This window comes from Myotis brandtii, unplaced genomic scaffold, assembly GCF_000412655.1.
Source record: "Myotis brandtii unplaced genomic scaffold, ASM41265v1 scaffold1270, whole genome shotgun sequence".
Classification (NCBI taxonomy): Eukaryota; Metazoa; Chordata; class Mammalia; order Chiroptera; family Vespertilionidae; genus Myotis; species Myotis brandtii.
Genome location: NW_005354465.1, coordinates 1,033,733 through 1,058,794, shown reverse-complemented (window position 1 = coordinate 1,058,794; position 25,062 = coordinate 1,033,733). Strand labels below are relative to the sequence as shown.

General features: G+C 39.5%; 1 protein-coding gene across 1 annotated transcript; it reads right to left on the bottom strand.

Moving 5' to 3' along the window:
- Positions 1-1,892: 1,892 nt before the first annotated feature.
- On the bottom strand, positions 1,893-23,646 carry SMU1 (smu-1 suppressor of mec-8 and unc-52 homolog (C. elegans)). The gene is given in 14 exon segments (XM_005859551.2): positions 1,893-2,408; positions 3,823-3,975; positions 5,570-5,737; positions 7,592-7,718; positions 8,232-8,313; positions 8,316-8,358; positions 9,014-9,033; positions 9,036-9,129; positions 11,605-11,724; positions 13,599-13,727; positions 16,210-16,320; positions 17,314-17,466; positions 18,778-18,988; positions 23,465-23,646. Coding segments are annotated over 14 exon segments (1,536 nt in total). The 5' UTR covers positions 23,491-23,646; the 3' UTR covers positions 1,893-2,309.
- Between the last annotated feature and the right edge of the window lie 1,416 nt (positions 23,647-25,062).

Genomic DNA, 25,062 nt, shown 5'->3' with positions numbered 1-25,062 from the left:
CAGGGATTCAACAGTAGAGTAGAGGATTCTGAGAATCAAATCAACGATTTGAAATATAAGGAAGCAAAAAACACCCAATCAGAAGAACAAAAAGAAAAAAAGAATCCAAAAATATGAAGATTAAAAAAAAAAATGAAGATAGTGTAAGGAGCCTCTGGGACAATTTCAAGCATACCAACATTCAAATTATGAGGGTGTCAGGAGAAGAGAGAGCAAGATATTGAAAACCTATTTGAAGAAATAATGACAGAAAACTTCCCCTACCTGGTGAAAGAAATAGACTTTCAAGTCCAGGAAGCAGAGTCCCAAACAAGAAGAACCCAAAGAGGCCCATACCATGACACATCATAATTAAAATGTCAAGGGTTAAGGACAGAGAACCTTAAAGCAGCAAAAGCAGTTAGTTACCTACAAGGGAGTGCCTATACAACTGTCAATTGATTCCTCAACAGAAACTTTGCAGGCCAGAAGGGAGTGGCAAGAAATATTCAAATGATGAATAGTAAGGACCTACAACCAAGATACTCTACCCAGCAAAGCTCTCATTTAGATTTGAGTCAGATAAAGAGCTTCACAAACAAGAAAAAGCTAAAGGAGTTCATCACCACCAAACCAGTATTATATGAAATGTTGAAGGGTATCTATATAATAAAAGCCTAAGTGACCATTATGGTGGAACGACCAGAACGACCGGTCACTATGCGTACTGATGTCCAGGGGGCAGACGCTCAATGCAGGAGCTGCCCCACAGGGGGAGCACCGCTCAGCCAGAAGCTGGGCTCACGGCTGGCGAGCACAGATGCAGTGGCAGGAGCCTCTCCCACTTCCGCGGCAGTGCTAAGGAGCAGCAAGCTGAGCAGTAAGGAGCAGGGAGCAGGCAGGCAGTTAAGGAGGGAGGGGTCCCGAACTGCGAGAGGGATGTCCAACTGCCAGCTTAGGCCCGATCCCCGTGGGTAGCAGGCCTAAGCTGGCAGGCAGACATCCCCTGAGGAGTCCCGGACTGTGAGAGGGCACAGGCCAGGCTGAGACCCCACCGCCGCTCCCCCCACCCAGTGCACAGATTTCATGCACCAGGCCTCTAGTTATTTAAGAAGAGATAAAAAATATGAACAATAAAATGGCAATAAATACATATCTATCAACAATCGAATCTAATAAAATAAATGAATAAGAAATCTGATGAACAAAATAAACTGGTGAATAAAATAGAATCAGAGGCATGGAAGCATAGAACAAACTGACAAATCTCAGAGGGAAGAAGAGAGGGAGGGCAGGAAGAGATTAACCAAAGATCTTATCTATGGCCAGACAGTAGTGTGGTGAAGGCCTGGGGTGGGCGGGAACCAGGCAGAGGGGGATAGTGGGGGAGAAAAGAGGGGACATCTATAATACTCTCAACAATAAAGATTTTTAAAAATATATATATTTTATTGATTTTTTACAGAGAGGAAGGGAGAGGGATAGAGAGCTAGAAACATGGATGAGAGAGAAACATCCATCAGCCGCCTCCTGCACAACCACCACTGGGGATGTGCCCACAACCAAGGTACATGCCCTTGACCGGAATCGAACCTGGGACCCTTCAGTCCGCAGGCTGATGCTCTATCCACTGAGCCAAACCGGTTACAGCAACAATAAAGATTTTTTAAAAAATTACTTAGAATAAAAAAAGCTATTCATTTAAAATTTAAAAAAAAGAATGGAAGGGTAAAGGCAGTGAAATGTGATCCTATGTAACATCCAACTTTTTCAAATACAGTTTCTTCTTCTACCCAGAAGTTGACTTCCTACTGTATTTAAGATTCGGGCATAATAATGTCCATGTCCCACCCACCTCATTAGATACTAATATGCTAACTAGATAAGCAACTTTCACATTTAAAAACAAAGACTCCAGAAAGGTATAAAGTTTATTACCGTCTAAAAAAAAAAAAAAAAAAAAAAAGGACTAGCTACTGAATATGGGATAGTTCCTATTTACAAGTTTACTGCAAGGAGGCACATTTTAATCAGCATTGCAATAATCAAAGGATAATAATTTTTTTAGAACTATCAATTATTTCACTCTCCAGGTAAAAGATAATTGAAAACATTAAGTGACTGCCCCAATTAGAAAGACAAATGAATACCTTAAAAATGTGTAAAAAAAGGTAACTGCTAACTTAAACATGAACTTTCACAAAATTATTCTTGTGCCTAATTCAGACAAGTTAGTCAGAGAAACTGGCAAAAAAAAAAAAAAAAGCAACACATGAATATGTCTTCATTTAAGTACATGCTCTCAAGCTAGTTTAACGAAAAAAGTCTAATTAGGGTTTCCAGAGTTTTAGGAGTCCATCTTCACTGTAGGTAGCAATCAGGTTCTGATGAGGATGATGTGCAATACCAATCACATCCTTCTCATGAACCTGGAAAAAGTAAAACAGAGGGTTAGGGTACATAATTCTATTAAAAAAAAACAAAAAAAACCACTTTGAAGAGGTTTCCAGAGCCGAGTGGGAGAGAATAAGAATGAAGTTCCCACTTTCCACCAAAGGAATCAAGCCTAAGGCAACACACAAACCAAAAGCTCAAACGAGGCTATCACATTGTTGTTCATATTTTTTGTACTGTTTTTCATAATGTGTAAATAACACTTTGTCCCAGGACAGTGGATAAGACTAAATGATTCCTTCAACTCAGTGAACTTGGACTGGCCAGGCCCCTCAGCTAGACACTCTCCACCTCACCTTGTTTTGCTCACATACTGGAGGCTTCCCAGGGCAGGTGTGCCAAAAGTTCACTCAAGAATGATACGAGACAAGAGATTATTCTCTAACATGAGTACATATATAATTTTTCATATGTTCACCATACCATTTCTTCCTGGGCCACAAAGATTACATTTTCCCTGTCCCCCTTGCATTTGGGTGTGGCCAGGTGACTGAATTCTAACCAAAAATGAATGAGGAACAAAGTAATATAAGCCACTTCCAGATGTGGGTTTTAAAAACATCTAATATAGCCCTCCACCTATCTTTAACTCCTGAGATCTTGGAGTCCATATATTCCAAATGGCACAGCTAAAAGATGGAGAACTATTCAACTCATATATATATATAAGCCTAAGCGACCAAATGACTGAATGATTGAACAACTGGTTGCTATGACATGCACTGACCACCAGGGGACAGACACTCAACACAGGAGCTGCCCCCCTGGTGGTCAGTGCGCTCCCACCGCCAACCTCCCACAGTCCCTCCCCCGAGCCCCAATCATCCCTGATTGCTGGCCAGGCCGAGGGACCCCACCCATGCACGATTTCATGTACCGGGCCTCCAGTATCATATAATAAGAAATAAACTTTGATTGTGTTAAGCCACTGAAATTTGGGGGCTATTATTACAACAGCTGACTTAATTACTCCTTATAGTGACTCTGACAACATGAGCTGTTTAAAAACATAATCAAATCAATTTGATAAGATAGTTTGTCTTTGTAAAGACATGGACAGAACTAGCTATATCTGTCACTCTCCAATCCCCCTGAGGAATATATGGGTAATTTAGGTGGCTATCTAGACATATTCCCTTTCTTCTTCTCTGCTTTATGTACACCCACCCTATCCTCTTGAAGCTGAGGGCTCAATGAAGGATGACTTTTCTTCTTGAGAGAGGAGGTAATTCCATATAATTACTTATGGACCCTTTCTTTTACTTAGTGATAAAATTTTTATATCAAGGTTCACACTGATAGCAATCAGGAAAAGGTTTACATCAGAGTTCAGAAAGATACAAGCATTAACAAAATTTCTTTAGATGGCCTTAAGTCAATAATACTCACTGTCAGAGTTCTCTCCAGTTTGCCAGTGACTGTGCTAAAACAGTAGAGCACAAAGTCCTCTCCCACACAGTAAATCCATTCACCACGGGGAGAGAGGGCGCAGCAAACAAAGTCACCACCTTCTCTCTTACCAGAGCTGAAGCTTCTGACAATCTAAATCATATCACAGAGCAAGGCAAAAAACAAAACATCTGTATTAGCAGCAGTTTAAATGGACATCTTTACACTGTTATTTTGCACTTTGGTTTACTGACATGTATAATTAGATCACAAATTCCATTCATCATATGCTAAATCCTCTTGCCTGAGAAATATTCGAAAATAGGCTATCTAAAGTCAGTGGCAGGTAGAAATTTAGAATTCCTATATCCCAAGTCACCAATCCTGCTCTTTAATTTATTGAGCCATTTTACCATGAAACAAATTCATTACCACACATATGACAATTTCTAAGTCAATAAACCTCTGTTTCTCAACACTTGATGGAACCATGCTCCCCAGTTTCACTTTCTAACAGAATGAGACACTACCCCCCTGCAGGCTGGAACTGTCTCCAAGACTTTGTTTGCTCTATTTTATATACCATTTAAAACCATCACAAATCAAGCTGAAACAAACAGCCAAGGTTATAAGAGATTCCATACTGTATGATTCCTTATCCACCACTCTCAAAATGACAAAATTATAATAATGGAAAACAGACCAGTGGTCAATGTTGTTTGGGAAGGTTTGACTATAAATATGTACAATGAGAAAGTTTCTTTGGGGTGATGAACAGTTATTTAGCCTAACTGTGGTGGTGGTTACATAATTCTACACATGTAATGAAATTTCATATAACTTCCTGCCTCAAAATGAATGAATGTAAAAACTGGTGAAATCCAAATAAGATTGCATTTGAATTAACAGAATTGTACTAATGTCAATTTCTAGGTTTTGATAATTATACTATCATTATGTAAGATGTTATCATTGGGGAAAGAGTACACAGGAACAACTTCTTTATAAATCTAAAATTATTTTTGTTTAATAAAAAGTCTTTAAAATGTCAAGTAGAAAATGAGGAAGTAGGCACCTATAGTTACTATGCAGGGCCCAGCAGATACCACATACCAACCATCTCAACCAAGGATCTTAAAGCACTAATTTCTATTAGTTATAGGGACTAAAGGAATAGAGTTCCATACACAAGCCCCTGGGTCTTCTCCATGCTCAGTAGAATCCCAAGTGCCCAAGCCAACATTTCAATAGCACCACCACATGTTCCCAGGCCTCGAGACCTCAACCTAGAAGCTTCTAATGTCCCTGGTGCTACAAAAGTGAGGTTCCTTGGGAACCATGCAAATGTGCTGATTACAAATACACATCATGAAAATATAGTTGCCCTCCACCTATTAGCGTTCTATCTGAGATCATGTGGTAGCTAGATGTTCCAAATTGGTAACTGACACATTCTATCTCCCTCACTCTGACAGGAATTGTTAATCTTAAAATCTTCAATGAGATTCTGCAGAGGGAAGAGCCTCATTTACCCCAAGGATGCAAAAAAAGAACATAATATACAAAAACCCTGGGGAAAGGAGATAACTTTTGAAAAGCTGACGAATATAGTTTAAATAAGCATTTGAATAACAAATACAGTGTATATGCTTTTTGGAGTGGTGAACCCATTATTTGGTTACTGGAAGGGCCAGGACCAAGACATGCTGATTGTGGAATGGTCCACAGGCACTTCCGGAGCACTCACCTGCCCTTGCATGTTCATGATGACCACTGTGTTTGATCTGTTGCACACCACAAAGTGCTCTGGGTTTTTAGGAAGCAGGATCACACTGTTGACAGTGATGTCTGTCCCTGCAGTGCTGCCCAGGGATTTAAAGGTATTTGAACATTCTGTGGTCTTCATATTCCATATCTATGACAAAAAAAAAAAAAAAAATTAAAGCCTAAGAATTTCTACAGCTTTGAGGTTTTATTTATTTTGTTTGTTTAAATATATTTTTATTGATTTCAGAGAGGAAGGGAGAGGGAGAGAGAAACATCAATGAGGAGAGAGAATCACTGATCAGCTGACTCCTGCACACCCCCTACTGGGGAATAAGCCCGCAACCCAGGCATGTGCCCTTGACTGGAATAGAACCTGGGACCCTTCAGTCTGCAGGCTGACACTCTATCCACTTGAGCCAAACCAGCTAGGGCTACAGTTTTGAGGTTTTAAACAATGAAAATTAGATTACTAAAACAGAATAAACTGACTCCGAAAATAAAGTTATTGACATCTGAGATGCTCTCAGAAAAGGAATGGACCAAATACTGATGGCATAAGCTTTGTCTGGACACCACTCACTTAATGAGGCATAAAAGCCTCAAAGGTATGGCCTATGTTGTGTCTTCTCTGTGCCTTCAACATAGCTTAGCACAAAACAGATGCTAAATACTCATAAACAGAAGGAAATAGTTGCCCACTAGTTAGTGCCCTACTATTTTATTTTCCTAATAAACACTGTAATTATCTGTCCCAATCTTCTCTAAAGCCCAGTTGCCTAGAAGAGAAATGAACATTTCAGGTATCAAGAGTTCAAAGGGTTTTAGTGTTTTCTGTCCAAAAAGTCAGTGAGATGCTTTACCCTTTCCACTGTGGAACTAAAGGAAAAGACCTCAAAACAAAGTGGCCTTGTTAAACCCCCTCCCAATGGCATCTTGTGAGGTCCTATACATAGTACAAAGAGGGCAAATCCCATGACTAAAATACCAAGAGTCCTGTGTATTTCCCCATCCATCCTGAGGAAAAGTATATCTCCTACCCTCAGGTTTCTGGTTAGATTCCCAAGCCAGAACAAATCTCAGAGTGTGGTCTGACTTTTAGGGGTTTGTGTTAAAATGTGAGGTCTTTTGCTACAAGACTTGCATAAGGCAGCCCTAGCTGGTTTGGGTCAGTGGATAGAGTGTTGGCCTGCGGACTAAGGGGTCCCAGGTTCGATTCTAGTCAAGGGCACATGCCTGGGTTGCGGGCTCCATCCCCAGTGGGGGGTGTACAGGAGGCAGCCAATCAATGATTCTCTCTCATCATTGATGTTTCTACCTCTCTCCTTCTCCCTTCCTCTATGAAATAAAAAAATAAAAATAAAAAAAACTTGCCTAAGGCAATTTAAAAGCAGCTCTAGAATGTAAATGGAATGTCTCAAGATTCTCAGCAATTTACTACTTGGACTTCTCATCTTTTCTAGAAAATGAGACTCTCTCTTAAAATAAATCTCTTAAGATACTGAAGATCTGTTACTTTCAGCTGAGGGCATTAAATAAGTATCTGAGAGAGGGCTTGGTTTTAACTCTATACCTCTTCTGTTTCTCTAGTAGGAAGACCCTAAATGTGGGTGTCAGGGGTGGGATGAGGCTGAGCAACAAAAAAGATAGCTATTTATTTGGCCACTGAGCCCTTTGTGAATTTTTGATGGGTAGACCATACCTATGACAAGATCAAATTTAAACACTGTAAATGGGGGATGACTTAAACCTAAGACTCCACACGTTTCCTCTTTTCCTACACATGCTAAAGTCTGATTTTGTAGATTTGAGATTTGAGGTTCCTAGGCCAATAGGAATTACCCACAGAATATTATTACTGTCTCAGACTCACCTCAATTATAACTAAAATAGCTAGTAAAGAGGTTTACTCCACCACAATTATCACCATTACCACCACTGAAAACTCCTTAAAGGGCAAAAATGGAATGGATACCCCCAAATAATCCAGTAGCAAATACTTAACCTTTACAGTGCCATCAGAGGACGCACTAATAATATAATGTCCATCTTGTGTAAATGTTGCTTCATTAACAAAGGAAGAATGGCCACGAAATTCCTTCAGGGTCTTCCCAGATTTTAAACCATGAATTCTATCACACATAAAAGGAAATGAAAAGAACAATTAATATTCTATCTATTATGGTTGAGACCAAGTGTTGAATACATTTTAGATGAATTACAGAAGCTCCTGTTATAATATTAAGTGAAGAAACGAGGCTATGCATTTACGTATGCAGTATAATTTTCATTATGTCAAACAATCAAACAAAAATAAAACCAAAGGTTGGCACAGAAACTGGTAGAAAATATGCAAATAATACCACAGGTTTCTGTTCAGGGACAGACTTCTAGGTCTTGGCTAGATCCCAGGAATCTGTATTTGTAATATGCCCTCTAACATGATTTTGATGCAGGTGGGTAATGACTCAAGTAGACAAAATTATAGCACTGTGTCAGCTGTACTCTGCCTGGGGAAATGAGATCTCACATACCTCACTCTCTATATAATACCATCCTGGTGAAAGTATAAGGAATCACTAGTACTTCCCTTCAGAGCTTCATCACATCAAACCCAAGTAAGGGCAGTGGGGATTCTTACTTACCTAATTGTCTGGTCAAAAGAGGCACTGAGGATCTGACTGCTGTCCTTAGAAAAGCTTAGACAGGTGACACCTTTACTGTGTGCCTTTCAAATCTCCTTAAACACTGTCCACTCTGAATTTTCCAGACCTTTATTTAAAAAAAATAGTAAAAACTTATAAACAGAATGTCCATAGAGCCAAGCAAGATGCAATGCTCACTAATGTACTAAAACAGCATTAAAAATGCATGCTAATAGCTGAATATGATGTTTGATTTACACAGAACAATGATAACGGAATCCTTTGAATGTTAAACCTCTTTCCTTGTAAATTATTAAAACAAAAATTTAGACTAAGTTCACTTAGCAGAGACTACTTCTGTATTTTACCTAGCTCAGGGCATTTTACCAGCAATTAAATACAAGCCACAGCTAATCAACTGCAGACTACCCCATTCCTTAAAAAAATCCCATTCACTAGAAACAAACAAACAAACAAAAACACACAAAGTACAACACAGCATATAAAGTGAGCAATGGTGGTACAGCAGAAAGGGCATGAGCAGATTTGAATTGAAGTCTCAGACCTATTGCTCACTAACTGTGACCTTAAACAAATTATTGGAACTCACTAGGCAGAGTTGTTATTAGGATTAAACAAGAAAAAGTAAACTGATTATCAGCACAAAATTCATGCTCAACAAACAGTAGCTGTTATCAAGCTCATATCATATGTAGGACACTCCCTCGTCACAGAACTCTCCGAATGTCTGCATACAAGAGTTTTTGCCACTTATCCATTACCTTGATTTTTCCATCTTGAGCCCAGTTGCTAACATTTCTGTATCTCTGCTGAAACACATGCAGAGAACAGCATCATCCATCATCATAAAGTTATCCTGGGCCTGGTACTTAAGATCCTAAAGGAAACAATGATAAGCAGTTATCAAAACAACAAAAAACCCAGTTACCCTAGATCTCTACAAACTCACTAAAATCAGGATAATGGCTTGTACATACTCTAAATCTCCAAAGCAAATAGTAGTGGCATGCATACAAATTCCTAACAAATGATTAATACTGGGAATAAATTTTACACAATTCAAACATTATAAAAAATGCCAACATAACAGCTTATATCTTTTGCTTACTAATCTTTTTTCTTTTAAATAAACACTTTTATTACATGAAAAAAATATGGAACACTTTATGAATTTGCATGTCATCCTTGTGCAGGGGCCACGCTAATCTTCTCTGTATCATCCAATTTTAGTATATGTGCTACTGAAGCGAGCATGCTTACTAATCTTTTCTAAGCAGAATTTCCCTACAATTTATTTTATTGTTGACATTATTACAGATGCCCCCATCATATTCCTCACCTTTGCCCACCTCCACCCCTCCCACGGCCTTCACCACACTGTTGTCTGTCTCCATGGGTGCACAGTTTCATATTGTACATCTTAAATAAATCTGAATTTATTTATCTTAGGGGTATAATGTGAGAAACTAATGTTTTTTCCAAATTGTCAGCTCCTTTCCCTCAAACCATGTACTGACTAATATATTTAATTATCATCCATTTTATGGATGCTTATTTTATCAACCATTATTGTTCAAACAGAAGTATCTCTATTTTTAAAAAATTATAAACTGAGACTGCTTCATGGTGTTTTTTTTTTTAAAAAAAGACAAACTATAAAAAATACATATAAAGTAGAAAGTGAATATCACTCATTACTTCACTACCCAAGTAGAATTCAGTACTCTTATGATAAAGATTACAATTTAAATCAGTGTAAAGTCAATAAATAGCTATTTGGGGAAATGATTAAATTTTATCTACACCAACTTTATCTCACTAAAGAAATTTCAGATGGATCAAAAATTGAACATAAATGAAACATAAAAAGATTAGAAGAAATTGTGGAAGAAAAGATGGATAAATATGATGATATAAAAGATTTTAAGTCTATAAAGCAAAACCATAAGCAAAATCAAGACAAAAGTCAAATCTGAAAAATATTTGCAGTACAGATTGCAAAGGTTGATTCCCTCAAACTTTAAAAATCTCCAACAGCCTGACCAGTGTGGCTCAGTGAATTGAGTGTCAACCTATGAACCAGAAGATACAGGTCAGATTCCCAGTCAGGGCACATGTCCTGGTTGCAGGCTCGATCCCCAGTAGGAGGCGTGCAAGAGGCAGCATATCAACCATCCTCTCACATCATTGAGGTTTCTATCTCCCACTCTCTTCCTCTCTGAAATCAATAAAAATATATTTTAAAAAATAATAATAATAATAAAAAGCTCCAACAAATCAGTTAAATTACAATCCAAAAGAAAAATGGGCAGCCCTGGCCAGTGTGGATCAGTTGGTTGGGCATCATCCCATGAACCAAAAGGTTGCAGGTTCAATCCCTGGTAGGAGCGTATAGGAGGAGCTGATCAATATTTCACTCTCACATCAATGTTTCTCTCTCTCTCCCCCCCCTCCCTTTCTCTCTGACTAAAAATCAACAAAAATATTTTCAAAAAATAAACTGGAAAAACAAAACAAAACAGGCAAAGGATATGAACACACTTCACAAAATAGGAAATATTAGTGGTTTTTCACATATAAAAAGACATTTTCTTACTCATAATAAGAGAAGCACATTTAGTACTACAATTAGGTTAGATTGGGCATAAAAAGTAACTGCTTACACACACATACCTACAATATTCCAGGAAGGTACACAAGAAACTGGTAACCTGGCTCGACCAAGGAAAGGAACTGACCAGCTGAGGGCCAAGGGGGGGAGCATGACCTTTTACTGAACAGCTTTTCTATTTCATAAAATATTGTATTGGATGTACATATCACCCATTCAAAAATAAGTTTAAAGTGTATAAATAGCCCGGCCAGCATGGCTCAGTGGTTGAGTGTCAACCTATGAACCAGGAGGTCATGGTTTGATTCCTGGTCAGGGCACATGTCTGGGTTGCTGGCTCGATCCCCAGTGTGAGGTGTGCAGAAGGCAGCCAACCAATGACTCTCAATAAAAATATATTTTAAAAAATAAAAATAAAATGTAGCCCTAGCTGGTTTGACTCAGTGGATAGAGCGTCGGCCTGCGGACTGAAGAGTCCCAGGTTCGGTTCCGGTCAAGGGCACAGGCCCGGGTTGTGGGCTCGATTCCCAGTGTAGAGCATGCAGGAGGCAGCTGATCAATTATTCTCCCTCATCACTGATGTTTCTATCTCTCTCTCCCTTTCCCTTTCTCTCTGAGATCAATAAAAATATATTTTAAAAAAATAAATAAAATAAAATAAAGTGTATAAATAACAGGTAATTTAAGAACAACAATAGTAATTCTTTCACTAGAAAAGTTAATATATTTTAAATACTTTACCTTCCTGATTTTTCCAGTTGTGAAGTTCCATACTTCAATGAATCCATCAACAGACCCAGTGACCAAATACTGACCATCTGGAGAAAATCGAGCACACTCCACATGTGACTTCTGACCAAACTGTTTCAAATGAAGCAATGAAACAGATACATTTTTATTTAGTGGCCTTAAAACAATTCCCATTTTAACCTTTCGGGAAACCCTGCCCTAGCATGAAGTCATAGCTAGCTTATTCTAATGGAGCATTGGAGGGACATTTCTGTACCTGGACACAGGAAGGTTGTGGATATATTTTCTCTGACCAGTTTTAAGTCTAGCCTGTCAGCTGAAACTAATTTTTTAATGTGAAGTTGACATTTTCAAAGAAAAGTAAAATATATTTTATAATGGGACTTAGAACAAATAATCCTGTAACCCAAACAATAATCTTTTACCAGAGTCAGCCACGATTAGCATGACTTTCACACTCAACTTAATATGGCATATGTTCCTGTTGTGCATCTGAGGAAAAAAGTCATTTTTATAAAATAAATGTCAGCTTTCATATACTGTTTTGTAAACAAATTTTCTATCACTGTTTCTTTACATGACCTTCACTTAACCAAGTGATAATGTGAAGGTGACTAACTCTAGGAGAACTAATTAAAGCTAACAGAGACTGTTTATCTGGGCAATGTATCCTGAGCACTTAGCAGCAATCATGCTCCCAATAACAGATGAAAACTACAAAATATTAGACAGATAACAGAGAAAAGCTCTTTTATGAATTTCAATTTAAATACCAAAAATGCAAAGTGTTTGTAACAAAAATCTTAGGCCAGCAGCATAATTATAATGGACTAGAAGAGGCCCAGTGCACGAAATTCGTGCATTGGTGGGGTCCCTAGGCCTGGCTGGTGATCAGGGCCTTTCAGAGCTGTCTTACCCAGTCCCAATCAGGGTCAGGCCTGCTGCCGCTGGCTGAGGCATGCCAGCCTGGGGCTGGGAGCCTGCCAGTTGCCAGCTGGGGTCTGCCAGCTGCTGGATGGGCCTGCCAGACTGGGGGAGGGGTGGGGGAGGGACCACAGGAGGTTTGCTGGCAGGGGGAGGGACTGGGGGAAGTTGGCTGGCCATGGGAAGTTGGCTGTGGGAGTGCACTGACCACCAGGGGGCAGCTCCTGCCTTGAGCGTCTGCCCCTTGGTGGTGTGCGTCATAGCAACTGGTCAGTCATTCTGGTCGTTCAGTCATAACAATAGCTTAGGCTTTTATATATATAGAAGATTTCTATTTGTATCAAGGCTTCAGTCAGGGTAAAAATACTGCTCAAAATCATCTTTGAATGCAAGTCAAAAGATATAATCCAGAAAAGACTAATTCAATGCACTAAGCCAAAGTCAAAAGATTTGAGGAATGAGTTATTTTAAAATTCATATATTCAATGAGAGTACAAACCCCAAAACTATAATATAAAAAAGATGCTGAAATAGCAAATATACTTGTAATTCTGGAAACTGCTGCCAATTACTTGATTGTGCTTTTTCCTAGAAAAGTCTCAGATTAAAAGAAAGCAAACAAGAACCAGCCATAAGATGATAAGTTATTTTCCTCAAATACCACACAAGCCCACTTTACAATCCATGCCTGGTACTTTGGCTGACATGCAGCAGGCAAAAACACAAATGCTGAACAAGACAAATACATTAAAAGTTCATAATTAGTCCCAGGTTTAACCAAAGAGCTAATCATTCTTCCAAATGCAGGCTTCTGGGGAGAAAGTGCAAAGGCAGATGACAGGCCAAATGTCAAATGTATGTCCACTTGGTTATACAACTGAGGTGTGCCACTGCCAGGCCACAGGACCCAGTGGTCACTAACAGCAACCCTGAATGTTATCAGAGCTGAAGAATGAATTCTGCTTTCTAACTCAAGTGCCTACCACAGGGCCTGACTGAGGAAGCACATGTTGAGTCCTCAACAGATGATTACCAACTGGCTGAGTGTCAAAGGATCCTACCTTAATATGCCTGCTCAGCTGTGTAGGGAAAGTTTCTTCTTCCACATCTTTGACAGCTGCTTTGCCTCGGAACAAATCTATGGTCATGCCAGGAGGAAGCAACCCCTGGTGCTGCTGCCACTTCAGCGCCTATGAGAAAAGAAATGTGTAATAATCCACTTGGGTGCTTTTAAGATCTGATCCTGATTGCTCAAAGCCAAGCCTGAAATAATGAGGTTCACAGGAAACTGAGCCATCTAGACCCAACCATCTAAACACAAGCAAAATCTATGCTGCTCTGTGTGTCCTGGGAACACAGGCTGATCTCAGGGTGGAAAGGAACTCTAAGAGCCAACAGGTTCATCTTTCCACATCTATTTTCTTCCAGATGTGACTCTCTTATTATAAATAAAATTTGGAAAACAAAAATCTCCCATTGTTCTAACTAACATTCAAACACAGCCACTGTTAGCATTTTATATATTACCTTCTAGCATTCCCCCTTACACATGTATTTAATTAATGTTGCTGTAATTATACTATAGGTAAAGTTTTATATTCTTCGTTTTCACCTAACATCAGATCATGCTATGCCATAATTATCATTTCAATGGCTGTAAAATATATCCTGGATGTTTAACAGTTTATTTAATTAATATATTAATGGACATTTACACATTTCCAATTTTTTACTCATCTAAATAATGCTGCAATGAACATCTTTGAACATAAGGCTTTTTCTATTTTGGGGTTACTCCCACCTTAGAATAGGTTCCCAGAATAGAAATTATTGAATCCAAAAAAGAACAAGAATGGTTAAGGCTCCTAATATACAATGACAAACTGTTTTCCCAAAAAGTCACAACTTCAACAGCACTCACAACTATATTATGAGTGAAAAAATCATGGGCATTAGAGACAGATGGCCCTAGGCCAGATCATTTGCCCAATGTTATTCTGATTCCCAATTTCGTGAACTCAAAGAAGTAGAAGCCTAATTCCTAGAGTTGCTAAATGGATACAACAAAATAATATATGTTAAGTTTATATGACAGGCACAACATTTATTCCTTTTTCCCTTTGTTATATCAAGAAAACTCACCCTGGCCAGTTTTGCTCAGTGGTTGTTAGAGTGATGGCCTGCAGACCAGAGTCTTGGATTCAATTCCCAGTCAAGGGCATGTACCTCGGTTGCAGTTTGGTCCCTGGCCCAGCTCGGGGCACATGCGGGAGGTAACCGGTTAATGTCTGTCTGTCTCTCTCTCTCCCCATCCCCTTCTTCCTCCCTTCCATTCTCTCTAAAGATCAATGGGAAAATATCCTCGGATGAGGATTAAAAAAAAAAATAATAAGGAAGAAAACTCAACAGTTTGGATATCATTTTAAAACTTTGCTAATTTAATGAGTGGAAAGTTATACCCTGCTTTAGTCAGTTCTCTGATTAATAATTTGTGAGCTTTTAATGTGATCAAGTTATTTGTTATTTATGTTTGCCAGAAAGAACTTTTTTCTCCAATCTGCCTTTTTTAAAAATATATTTTCATTCATTTCAGAGAGGAAGGGAGAGGGAGAGAGAGATAGAAACATCAATGATGAGAGACAATCATTGATTGGCGGCCTCCTGCACGCCCCCTACCGGGGATTGAGCCCACAACCCTGGCATGTGCCCTTGAATGAAATCAAACCTGGGACCCTTCAGTCCACAGGCTGATTCTCTATCCACTGGGCCAAACCAGCTAGGGCTGCCTTATTTTTTAAATTATTACAGCCTTATAGCTTCCTTTTTATCTTATGTTGAACTCTTAAGTGACTAAATTTGTTGACCTTTACCTGGATGTTTACTCCCTAATCATAGGAAGTCCTTCCTTTGCAGGAGGTTTAATACATTACATTATCTACTAGTTTTTCTATTTTCTTAAAATATATAACTTTCAATCTATCTGAAATTATGCGGTGTTAAATGTGAGTGAAAGCTCTGAGCTGACCATCCCCCCCCCTAAAGTAAGCACCCCAAACCATAAGGTGAATAATTCTTCTCTATTCCTAGGTTTGATGACATTCCCATTATCAACTATTGAATTCTTATAAATAATAGGATCAATCTCTTGCGCTGTTGTTGCGTTGGCTGCCAACAGATATTCTTGTGCCAAGTATCAAAATGATTTTACAGTCAAGAGTGCCCTGAAGTTATCCTAGATGAAATGTTAAATTCTATGGTCACCCTAATTCTGACTCTAGAGCTTATGCTCTTCTTCTTTTTTAAAAAATATATTTTTATTGATTTCAGAGAGGAAGAGAAGGGAGAGAGAAACATCAATGATGAGAGAGAATCATTGATCGGCTACCTGCATGCCCCACACTGGGGATCGAGCCCGAAACCTGGGCATGTGCCCTGATCGGGAATTGAAACATGACCTCCTGGTTCATAGGTCAACGCTCAACCACTGAGCCATACCAGCTGGACATAGAGCTTATGCTCTTAACCACTCATCTATAAGATGAGGATGGCATGGTACAGCTGTTAGTACAAACAGCTTCACAGATAGTAATCAGTACATAGGCTGTCTGATTTCTTTAGCTTGTACATATAGTTTATATAAAGGGTAATTTCAGTTCCACAAACTTTGATTACCTGCCCCAGCAATGCCATGAGACGAGATGGAGGCACCACACTGACTTCCCCAGCTAAGGCCTGAGCAATTGCTGCTCTTCTCTTCTCTTTGCTACTTCCATCTGGGTATGCCTGAAAAGGAAAGGGGGTAGCATCATTTCCAAGAAATGGTTACAAGATATGACTGTACTTATTTTAAAAAAAAAAATACACAACAATCATCAAGCAGAAACACTCAAAATGGAAAACATGAAAAGAAACTACCCAGTTGAACAGGGGGTTAATTAAATCAGTTAGTTTTCAAAAATGACTTCCCAATTCTGTCCACTTGCATTTCAAAAGTATGAGCTGAAAGAAAACTGAGGTCAGACGATCCACACTGTTATTTCTCAAAGGAGTCCAAGTAAACTATGTCAAAGCCAGGGTTGTTTTCCAGTTTTTGAAAAATCTGCACAGTCAAGGATTCTTTTTTATTCTTTGGTAATTTTTTTCAGTCAAATGACCCCAGCCCAGAAGTTCTTCACCACCTCTAACATTAATCCTGTCTTGTTAACCCTTTATCCTCATGGTTTCTAACTTTCCATTATCCAATGTCTATTCTTCTTCACCCCATTTAGACTAGTAAAGGCTGCCTGAGAAAGAATGAAAGCACATACACAAAAAAAGGTTTGGGGGAAATAAAAGATCATCAGTCATCATGCCCTACCAGTAAACATAACTGGCTGAGAAGTGAACGCTTCCCTGAACCAAAAGAAAATGCAATTGTCAGGGGCAAGGGACACAAATGCATAGAGAATATACCAGCAGTCAGGAAGCCCTTCAGGGCCAGACAAGTACTTGGGCTAATGAGGAAATGATATCAGAATAAACTTTCTGCTTCTTGACTGACACACAAGCCTCTAAAATGTGGTATGTGGGGAAGGGAAACCTTTCAATACTCAGAAAACTGAACAAGATCAACCCCTTTAATATATGCAAATTTCAACAAACATATATAAATGGAAAAGTGCTATCGAAAATTAAAATCAAAATCCCGAATACGATCCAATGAAATGGTTTCAAAAGATTACATTATTGCATATTTGCAAAAATTAACAATTTTTGTTGTTGTTACCATAGTCATACCTCACGAGGATCAAAATAAGACCTGGCCAAGAGGTTCTCCAGATGAATATACCGCTCTGGCTGCGTTTGTTTTAACATGATCATAGGGTCAGTTTGTCTCAGAAGAGACCTGGCAGCCCCCAATTCACGGAGTTCTATCAATTCCAGAACAACCTGGACAAATGAAAGAAAATCGCTGTTTCAATGCATTCTCATAATAATACTTCTTTTTCAGTACAATTTCTTATGCAAAATGGCCTGTCAAAGTGACTTCCTATATTGGGAAATACTCCTTCTCCTTTTCAGGTGGACAACTGAAGTAATTGTAAGTAATAACTTCAATCTTTCAACTTCCACCCTCTATTTTTATCTACCAATCTCCTCTCCTCTCAGGCCATTTGTTCAGACTATATATGCTGAAGAAAACTAAAGATGGGAATATCTCCATGGGCTTCAGGGAAACCTTTCTTCAGGTACCAAAATTTTCTTTGGGGAATTACCGAACTCATGTAGATTTTAAAGAAACAAACCAACTACCCTATTTTAACAAACAACGCTACATTCTTATTCCATAAACTCCACTCTGTTCTGTTGTATAATATATAATTTGTATGATTTTTGTCCTGGATTCCTGGCACGGAGTTTCTAAAAACCCTCAAAGTTTGCCAGAGATAGGAGTATCTTTGTTATTAAAGAGCCCCCTGCATCACACCTAAGTTTGTGCTAATAAGATAGCTCAGGATGAGGGCTGGTTACCATGTGATTGTAGGGTTGAGGCTTTGAGCTAGCCCAATCTCAAGGGAGCTGAAGAATGAATGAAACCCCAATAAAAACCCCAATGGAGCTTCCTGGTTGGTGAACACATTAATATGCCAGGTGAGAAAGACACTGAGTCCATGGGGAGAGGGCATTGGAAGCTCTGTGTTCAGGACCCTCCCAGACCTCATCCTATGTGTCACTTCTTTTGGCTGGTTCCAATCTGCATCCTTGATAATAAAACTGCAATAATAAATACAGCGCTTTCCTGAGTTATGTGAGTCATTCTAGTGAATTATCAATTGAGGGGGTCATGGGAGTCCCCAAATTTATAGCATTAGTCAGGAATGTGGGTGGCGTGAGATCCCAAAGTGCAGTTGGTGTCTGAAGTAAGGGCAATCTTATGGAGAACTGAGCCCTTAACTTATGGGGTCTTTGCTAACTTTGGGTGGTTAGTGCCAGAACTGAATTTGCAGTACACTAGTTGGTTTCAGAACGGTTGGTGTCGTAATATTTAATGATCACTTAAGAAATACTTTCAATTTGGGAAATTCTTGGCTTTTCCAAGAAGAGAGAAAAAAAGTACAAAGTAGCACTTGAACCTTGACAGTATAAGTTTTAAGGACTATTCCAGCCCTATAGGGCCTGAAGGAATGCTCACTAATGCTTCTCAGTCAGGGGTCCCACAATAAACCAACCCATGGGAATCAGCATCACTTCCACTCTTACCTGTTCATAGAGGTCAATGAGGGTTTTGTCTGGCAATTTCAGAGACTGTATAGCCTGTAAAACTGTGTCCCAGTGGCCACTATTAATGTCAGCCACGAAACTCTCAATGCTGTCCACGGTATTCAGGGACACAGTAGTCTCTTCCTGTAAGGTGGCTAGTGCCCGGTGTAAACTGTTCTCCTTCAGGTACTGCATGATAAGACGGATCACACTGAAAAAAGAAAGCAAGTCATCCAGTTCAGGGATCCTACTCCCCAGAGAGGCCACAAAATAAAAGCCCATCCCAGCTTATGTCTCCTACTCAACCTTCGTCCTTTCTCTACCCACTTTTCATTTCTTTATCATATGAGAAAAGTATGCCCCAAATCACAGAATCTAAGTTACAGGGGACTCTGGGGCTTGTCCCGTCCTACCTCCATCTCAGAAATAGGAGAACTGAGGTTCAGGGGAGAAATAATCTGCCTAATGTCTCATAGTCAGCTAGAAAGGGAGTTGGTACAAAATAACTCTTAATTCCCAGGCCAGAGAGCTTTTTATTATGCCAACTTCCTTACTAATTCGTACAATTACATTGTTGCACACTTTAGTGAAATACTTAAACCTAGTCTAGTCATTAACTCAAGTACTCTAAATTCTTATTAGGATTATTTGGTCCAATTTTAAAATGACAACCAAAACATGTGAATTGAGATTTTCTTAATAAGGATTTGTTGAACACAAATAAGGCGAGCTATACTGTATATAAAAGTAAAGCAAATCCATGTGTCCTCATTTGCAAAAATAACATTACCTACTGCCTCTATTACCAAATTTTCAGGACAAGTGAAATAAAAACATTATAAACTCAGTTTCCCAAGGAAAAGAGGAGTCAGGTAATTGCCAAATATTGAAATAAGCATCCATTTTCAACATGTGACAGAAAACTTATAAATTTTTTAGTTAAATATGTTTATAGTTAAAACTTCTTGATCTGGAGTTGAGTTTAGTGAAGAATCTGGTTCACATGTACTGTAAAAGTTCACTGTATGATGTTGTGATACACTGTTTTCCTTCTCTTATACATGGTTCACAATGTATTTCTACTGAACAGCACTAGTATAAAGGGTCAGATTGGGGGAGGGGTTTCAGATTAAATGAAATTTAGTCAATTCTCTCTGGGGAGAAATAATAAACATAAAATAATAACCAATGTTTATTATGCATTTACAGCAAGCATGTCAAACTCTCGGCCCACGGGCCACATGCGGCCCACAACAAATACTTTTCAGCCCAGCCGATATAACGGTATGTAAGAAACGTTTTAATAAAAATTTCGTAACTTAATTTTTACAATATCCTGTTATACATAATTATTAATAACGAACTACAATGTTTGCTAATGGCTGATTACTATGATCGTGTTGCGTTCATTTCTCTTACGAGCCTTATGCACAGGCGGACATTTCTCTCCACTAATACTAGCAGCGAATATTTTAGCAGCTGATTGCCCCATCATTAATCTTGTGCTGACTTGTTTGGTGTGCACAACAGGAAATATTTCGCTTTCAGAGAAAAAGAAAAATAGGTATTTGCGTTACGCTTATTAACTTGTGCAGTTCTTCAGTGTCTGGTAAGTTAATTTTCAAGAAAAAATATTAATTTTTATTAAAATGTTCTATTATTTTATGTTAATGATTACTCATTTATTTCAGCCCTTTGTATTCAGCATGTCTCTATCGAAATAAACCTATGTTTCTATGAAAATTGAAGCTTTTGTTTTTTTGCAGCCCACATAAACTTAAACCTTGTTTATTTGGCCCATGTTAGCCTTTGAGTTTGACATGCTTGGTTTACAATATACCAAGTACTATTCTTTTTTTTATTTAATTTTTAAAAATCCTCACCTGAGGATATTTTTTCCATTGATATTTAGAGAAAGTGGAAGGTATAGGGGGGGCGGGGGAGAGAGAGAGGGACGGGAAAGAAAGAGCAAGATTGGTTGCCTCCTGCACGTGCCCCCAGGAGCCCCCACTGGAGCTGGGGATCAAACCTCCAACCAAGGATGTGCCCTTCACCAGAAATCGAACCCACGACCATTCGGTGCATGGGTCGACACTCTAACCATTGAGCAACCGGCCAGGGCCCAAGTACTATTCTAAGCATTTTAGACATATTGTTTTACTCCTCAAAACAATCCTATGAGGTAGGTTATTACTGTAATGTCCATTTTATAGATGAGAATCTCACCAAGTAACAGATAAGTGGGAAAATGAAGATTCAAATTGGCAGTGATTTTAAGAAGGAAACCGATTACTGCTATTTGCAGTAGTCTTTTTTCTCAGGGCTCAGGTTTAGATCACTACTGTTCTAGTACCTACTATCCTCCTTAAGACACTTCCATTTGTACTCCCCAAATAAGACACTCTCCCTGTAAAGACCTCTTATTTGGTATAACCACAATCAAATTTACTTCCTTCAAACACAATGTAATACATTAAGAGTTTAAAACTTTGGAGATAGGCTGGGATTTGAATCAGAGTTCTGTCACTAATTGTGAGGTTGGGCAAGTCAGTTATCTCTGTGCCTGTTCTTCATCTGTTAAGAAAAATACCTACCCTGTAGGCTTGGTGAAAGGGTTGACTAAACTGCTTACAGCATGACTAGCATAAAAAACGCTTAGTAAATAGTAGCTATTATTGATAACTAGAGGCCCAATGCATGAAATTCCTGCAGCCCCAGCTTCGTCCAGAAGGTCGTCCAGAAGTTGTTCGCTGTCCGGTCTAATTAGCATATTACGATTTTATTATTATAGAAGATAAAAACGCACAGCAGCCCAAGAATGGGAGAATGTCAGTATCCACTATTATTTAGGTCCTAAATCATGGAATCCTTTCCAACCCCTGCCGTTATCTTAACTCCAGCACTCTTTATCACTTTTCTTTGCTCTATTTTTTCTCCACAATACTTATCACCATCTGTTAAGCCTCATATTTTGCCGGAAGCCGGTCCATCCTTGCTGCTTGACACAGTTGCTGCAGGGAAGAAACATCTGCACAGCATATGTTTCAAGGGACCTGGCATACTGTTCTTAGTATGTTTGCTCCCCTTCTTATAGCTATGTGTTCTAACCAGGGCCACTTCCCCGAGAAAGGTTGTTTCCCCAGGTGGGGATGCTTCCCTGGAGTTAGGGATTAACAGGACTAAGGAAGGGAATAAACCAGTAAAACCCCTTAACTAAGTGCCAGGCGGGTAGTTAATCACCTTAACTACGAACAATCACACTTAAGCTACATAATCTTTACTTAGGATAATCTCCTTCAGTTATTTCCTTGTAGCTTAACAGAACTGTAGACTCTATTCTGTTAGTAGACTTGGAATGGAGATAACAAACTAGCCCTAACCTTTGGAATAGAATGGATAGGATTAAAATCAACACAACTAGATGGAGATGGGATTTTTGGCAAAGGTCGGATAAAAAACTATGGACATGAAACAAGGAACTGTAGAAGGTCAAGGGAGGACCCAAAACATACCATGATGTGACTATAGAGGCATGCTTATAGGATCAAATGGTATAAATACAGATGTAACAGGAGAATAAAGAGAGAACCTGGCTATGCTGATCATCTGAAATAGTATAAATACTGATGTAACAAGGAGAATAAAGAGAACCCAACTATGCTGATCTGAACGCTGTCTCGGTGTCCTTCATTCTTCACTGACTCCATCCACACCTTTGGGAACCTCTGGACCACTGGGGATGGACCCCGGCAATATTTTATTTACTGTTTTTGTCTGTTGTTTGCCTTCCCCAATCACTATGTATATGCTATAAGGGTAAGGATTTTTGTCTGTTTTGTTCACTACTGTATCCCCGGGAGTCTAGAATAGTAGACTTCAGTATTTGTTGAATAAATAAGCTCCCTTTCATCCTATGGCAGGTCTTCAGAACAAGTCCTCTCCCTTACACTCAAAACACAAATGTTACGTCTGATGATTCAATTGTTGAGTGTTGGCAAGGGCAAGGTGGAGGATGCTGTCCTGGAAAAGTTCACTAAGACCTTCAGTCACTCATTAGGACCACCCCACCCCTAATCTGCCATTCTCTGGGCCCAATCTCCAGATTCTCTCTTTTGTAGCTACACAGAGCTCACAGACTAACCAGAACTCAGCTCCAGGTAGGGCATGATAAAAAAGCTAGTCGTCCATTCATTTCAAAGGCAGTGATCGAGCCTCTACGGTGTGCTAGGCACTGGGACTATAAATAGAAGAAAAAGGAGCCTCTAGCTAGGCGCCCAGCACAGCGGGGTGGAGAGCGAAACAGTGACAATACTGGGTGAAGTGCTGCGAAGGGGAGAGCAAAGGAGCCACGCAACCCCAGAGGAAACGAATCACACTTGTTCTAACCGGGGCAGGACGAGCAGCCCCTGGTGCAGATCATCAGACGGGAGCCCGCAGAGGAAGGGTCATCTGAGCAGCCCCGGAGCGCCAGGCGTCGGCGATGGCTAGAACTCGGTCTTCGAGGAGTACCCTTCCCCGCCCCGCGCCGCCTCCCACTGGGCTTTGGGCATCTGGTCCGCTACTTGTGGACAAGGAAGTGCCCCGCCACCCCCTAGCCTCGCGGACGCCTCTCCCGATCACCTTCCACTCCACACCCCTCCGCTCCCGGCCCCGCCACCTCCCCACCATCCCGCGCCGCAGGACTCACTCCGAGGACTCGATTTCGATAGACATCGCGCTCTCTTCCTGGCCGCAGAACCCAGTCTACTCTCAGGCCCAGCCGCGCAACACACCAACGACACCTCCGGCGGCCGTCCTACGTCACTTCCGCTCGACGTCGGACGCCCGCCCTGGAGGCGGTACGCACGGGAGGAGGGCGTGGAGAACGTGAAGGGGCGGGACATTAGAGGCAGTCGAAATCAGGGGTCCGCGCACCCGCTCGAGAGAATTCTCCTTTCTTTTCTGGAGGGACACTCTGCTTAGAAACACTGGTTTGGAAGTGTTGCTCTTATTTGATGCGATTAGTTGATTAGATTTCAAGTTAGGATTGAATTGACAATACTGGGAGGTTAATACATTCGAAAGCAATGGAACACTAGCCAACATTTGTAGGTAGAGTTCATTGAGAATGAATGAATGAATGAATGAATGAATGAATGAATGAATGAATGATGAGTTTGAATCCAAAACACAGTTTAATCAGACTGATAATGAAAAGTTTGGATCCCAGTTAGGATTTTCATACCCACTTGTGGGAAGAATTAAATTACAGCATTTCAAACTAAGTAGTTGAAAAGGGATTCATTTCAGTGGTACGGTTGCTGGAAAAATAGTGAAACCAACTGCAAATGTGTACAGCTGAGGCTCCTTTTAATAGACTTTACGCATTACTAAATTAGTAGAGGCAAATGAATGCAGGGATATCAATGGACTTTATAAATAAAGGCTAGTTTTAAAATATTGTATTGCCAATTTATATGAATTTAAAAATATTTGCAGCACAATGGTAAGAAATCTATTGTGAAAATTACTTATTGAAATGATTTACTTGGAGATTCCTATTGGCTTTCAGTCTTATCTGATACTGTCCCCGAAAGTTGGCCACAGAACTTCCCTGTAGCCTCTTAAATACTGCTTATTTTTTCCAAATCTTTCTCTTTTTCCCATCAACTCTTGAAGGACATGATTTCCAAGATCTCAAAATTCTGGGAGTCTAAGTGTTTGCTCCAACATTTGGTCAGATAAACTAGATGAGTGTATGACTTCTGAGATATTCTTTTTTGTGTGTGAGATATTCTTTTACTATCCTATCCTACAACACAACATAGAAAATTATAACATCTTCCTTAAAAATAAGAGACAGTTAATTTTCAACAATAGTATATACCAGTGATGGCAAACCTATGACACACGTGTCAGAGGTGACACGCGAACTCATTTTTTGGGTTGATTTTTCTTTGTTAAATGGCATTTAAATATATAAAATAAATATCAAAAATATAAGTCTTTGTTTTACTATGGTTGCAAATATCAAAAAATTTCTATATGTGACACGGCACCAGAGTTAAGTTAGTGTTTTTCAAAATGCTGACACACCGAGCTCAAAAGGTTCACCATCACTGGTATATACCTTCACTTTCTCTACCTAGTACTAGACATATTATTCTTACTTTAATTAAGGTTACTTCCCTATTTTGCTTATACAAATGTCTTCTCTATAATTACTTAACACCAGGTTTTATTCTAGTGTCCACCACACTTCTGCTTTCATTTGACTAGAATGGCTTTTCTTCTTATGACTCCTAT